The sequence below is a fragment of the Eptesicus fuscus genome, chromosome 8 (assembly GCF_027574615.1).
Source record: "Eptesicus fuscus isolate TK198812 chromosome 8, DD_ASM_mEF_20220401, whole genome shotgun sequence".
NCBI lineage: Eukaryota > Metazoa > Chordata > Mammalia > Chiroptera > Vespertilionidae > Eptesicus > Eptesicus fuscus.
Window position 1 is genome coordinate 101,898,296 of NC_072480.1, and position 3,388 is coordinate 101,901,683.

The 3,388-nt window shown below is 41.2% G+C and overlaps 1 protein-coding gene across 1 annotated transcript; it reads right to left on the reverse strand.

The window, feature by feature from the left end:
• Positions 1-2,598: 2,598 nt before the first annotated feature.
• On the reverse strand, positions 2,599-2,940 carry LOC129149982 (X antigen family member 3-like). The gene has a single exon (XM_054719940.1). The coding sequence runs from the start codon at positions 2,938-2,940 to the stop codon at positions 2,599-2,601; it is 342 nt and encodes a 113-aa protein (XP_054575915.1).
• Positions 2,941-3,388: the final 448 nt, after the last annotated feature.

Genomic DNA, 3,388 nt, shown 5'->3' on the forward strand with positions numbered 1-3,388 from the left:
CTTCATGATGAGACTGGAAAGCAGAGCGGTGAGGGGGATGAAATGACTCTAGTCGAGTCATCTTCAAGGCCAGGCGAGTTCTTTGCGATTAGTGTCTTGGAAAAGGTGTTCAGTGCTGTTCATATGGTGAGTTCTTTTTCAGTGAATATTCTAAAAAAAGAAGAAGAAGAAGAAGAACTCCTTACATTTTAGAAAAATTTAGCCAAAGGGGTTTTCGATTCACCTAAATTAAAAGCCCTCTCACACTATCTTTTTGTTCTTGTTAATCCTCACCCGAGGATATTTTTCCATTGATTCCTCAGATGCTCTATCCACTGAGGCAGACCACCTAGGGCCATCTCACACTATTTTTAATGTAAAAGTGGAAAGAACAAAACAAGCATGTCAAAAAAACTCCCAAAAACCTGATCAAACTGAGGCGCAGTAAATACATAAAGAACTAAATATTTTAAAACTTTCTGTATGTGAAAGAACTTTTAAAACTTTGAATAGTTTTTGTTTTGTTTTGTTTTATATTTTATTTTATTTTTTACAGAGAGGAAGGGAGAGGGATAGAGAGCTAGAAACATCGATGAGAGAGAAACATCGACCAGCTGCCCCCTGCACACCCCCTACCGGGGCTGTGCCCGCAACCCATGTACATGCCCTTGACTGGAATCGAACCTAGGACCTTTCAGTCCGCAGGCCGACGCTCTATCCACTGAGCCAAACCAATTTCGGCTAAAACTTGTAATAGTTTTAAAAAAATATAATCTACTTCCACAATATTGTCTATAAATATATATATATGCGTGTGTGTGTATATATATATACACATGCATATATATATGCATATGTATATTTATCACATACATTGAAAAATTAATGTTAACATTTCAGTTGTTATAAAATATAGTACTTACCTAACATTACTCTTTGGACTTCATGATGTACCAAAGGGGCTTAAAATTAATTAACCAATAATTGTATAAAATTTGAGATTTTTATCGCCAGAATAATATTGATTGAATTATTTAAAACATTTGAAGTTATAAAGTATTTAAACAGGAAAATACAGAGAATAGCACAATAAATATGTTTAATACATGTTTACCTTCTGCCATATTTCTGTCTTATAAAAAAAATAACATTTATAAAGTAAAATAGTCCTTTTTTTCCCCTCTTGTCATAACCTCTCATTTCACTCAGATGTAACTGATTTAATAGATAAACCTATATTCTAAATGTGCTTATTCTCTGTCACTATTTTAAGCATTTCACACATATTGGTGTGTGCAGGCATATTTACTTTGATTGATATGGGTCTCGCTGTAGAAGCAAACATATGACCACAATTTGTTCACTTACCTGTAGGTGATGCTTAAGTTGTGCGAACCTTTGCCTCGTGTGAAATGTACTGAATCTCCTTGTCTGTGCACTTGTCTGTGGGCTTCTCAGACCACAAGGTGGGGTTGCTGGGTCATGATCATGTACGTGCAGGTTCAGATATAACATGTATGTTTGGATGTAACATGTACGTGCAGGTTCAGGTATAACATACATGTGCATGTTCAGGTATAACATGCACGTGCAGGTTCAGGTATAACGTGTGTGTAGGTTCCGGTATAATATGTATGTGCATGTTCAGGTATAACATGTATGTGCACGGTCAGGTATAACATGTATGTGCATGTTCGGGTGTAACATGTACGTGCAGGTTCAGGTATAACAGATATTACCCAGTTCCTCTCTGTTTACCCTCTAGCCAGCAGCCTATAAGTGTCTCCCTGCCCTTATCCTCACTGACATCATATTTTCCAACAGATGAGTGAAATGGCATCTTATCACTTAAAGATATATTTACTGCATTTGTTGACATGGAACATTCTTTGTGTTTGTAAATGGACAGTTCATTTCCTTTGCGTATTTTTCTTTATTTGTTTCACTTTTCCTTATAGATTTATAGCTCCTTAAATACTCAGCATGTTCATCTTCGTTAGCCATACCCATTGCTAGCACCTCTCTGAAGCTCCAGTTTTGAAAAATTCTCAATCATTATTCATTTGAATGTCTGTTCTGTTTTTGTCTTCCAAAGCTTCAAGGGGACCTGTGTTTGAGCTGGGAAATCCATCTCTTGTGTCTTCATCACTTTCCTGTCCGTGTTTTAACCGCCTTGTCCCTCTGTCTGAACTCTGGATGCAACACTCAGTACTGGATTTCAGTTTAGGAATTCTTTCCTTCAAGTAGCTTCCAAGAGGCGGGCCTGGCTCCTGCCCAGACTCCCAGGGCACCGGGCGGGTTTCCTCCGGAGCCACCTCCCCTCTGCTCTGACCTGTTTCAGCCTGGAAACGCAGCAGGCTGTGGGTTCAGTCCCAACTCATCGTTTGGAACCCTCAAACGTGCTTATCCAAATATCGAGTGAGGCTAACCACTTTACCATCCAAATTCCCAAAACCATGGTTACCCACCCCCCTGATGTGGACTTACTGGTATTTGGGGGAACATGTTTGTCCCCCCCCCCCTCTCACTTGAATAAATGCTGCAAAACTTTATTGAGAGAACTTTAACAGTGTAGCATCCAACATAAGAATAATCTGTGTGTCTTCAGATCATCTTCCTTTAAACGGGTGGTTTCCCTTCTGCTTCTGGCATTTCAGTGGGCTCTGGTTTTGCACAAGCCTGCCCGATGACTTCAGGATTATTGCCACATTCGCCCTTAGTCACTGGTTTCACCAGTTCTTGGGTATCAGCTTCCAGATCAATCCCTTGAACCTCAGGTGCTCCTGCATCTGCTTTCTCTTCATCAGGTGTAACATCCAGGTTCTCAGTGGGTGACCCCTCTTGTTTAGGTTTTTCATCACTGGGCTGCTGGTCAACCACGGGTCCCACTGGCTGGTCAGACTCTTTATCTTCTACTAGTATTGTATTCCATTCAGCTCTTGATGTTAAATGCTGACTCATATTTCACACAGTTGAATGTCAACCAGCGAGAAAGAATCAAAATGGAAGGAACACGGCTGCCTGTTGGGCAGTTCTCCTCAGTGAACTCGGACAGCAAAGCTCATGCGCAGCAACCAACTTGGGTGAAAGGCACATGCGCGGAAGTGGCCTTGTCTGGAAATGAACAATCTGAACTGTGTTCGGGGAACATGTTGGCGTGTTCACATGGAATTGACATGTGAATTCGGAGGGCTCTCCTTCTCAAACCGCATCAAGGACCCTCCGACCCTTTGGTGACAAGCCCCACCTGCGTTCCGTGTGTCTGTGATGGCTCTCTCCGCACCAGGAGGAAGGCCTGGCCTCTGACAGCGCGTCCACTTTCACAGATGGAGCTTCAGACTCAAAACTCAACACTTACTAATTGTTTCTTAGGATTTAAATGTTGTCTATGCTGTTGGGGTTATTTATG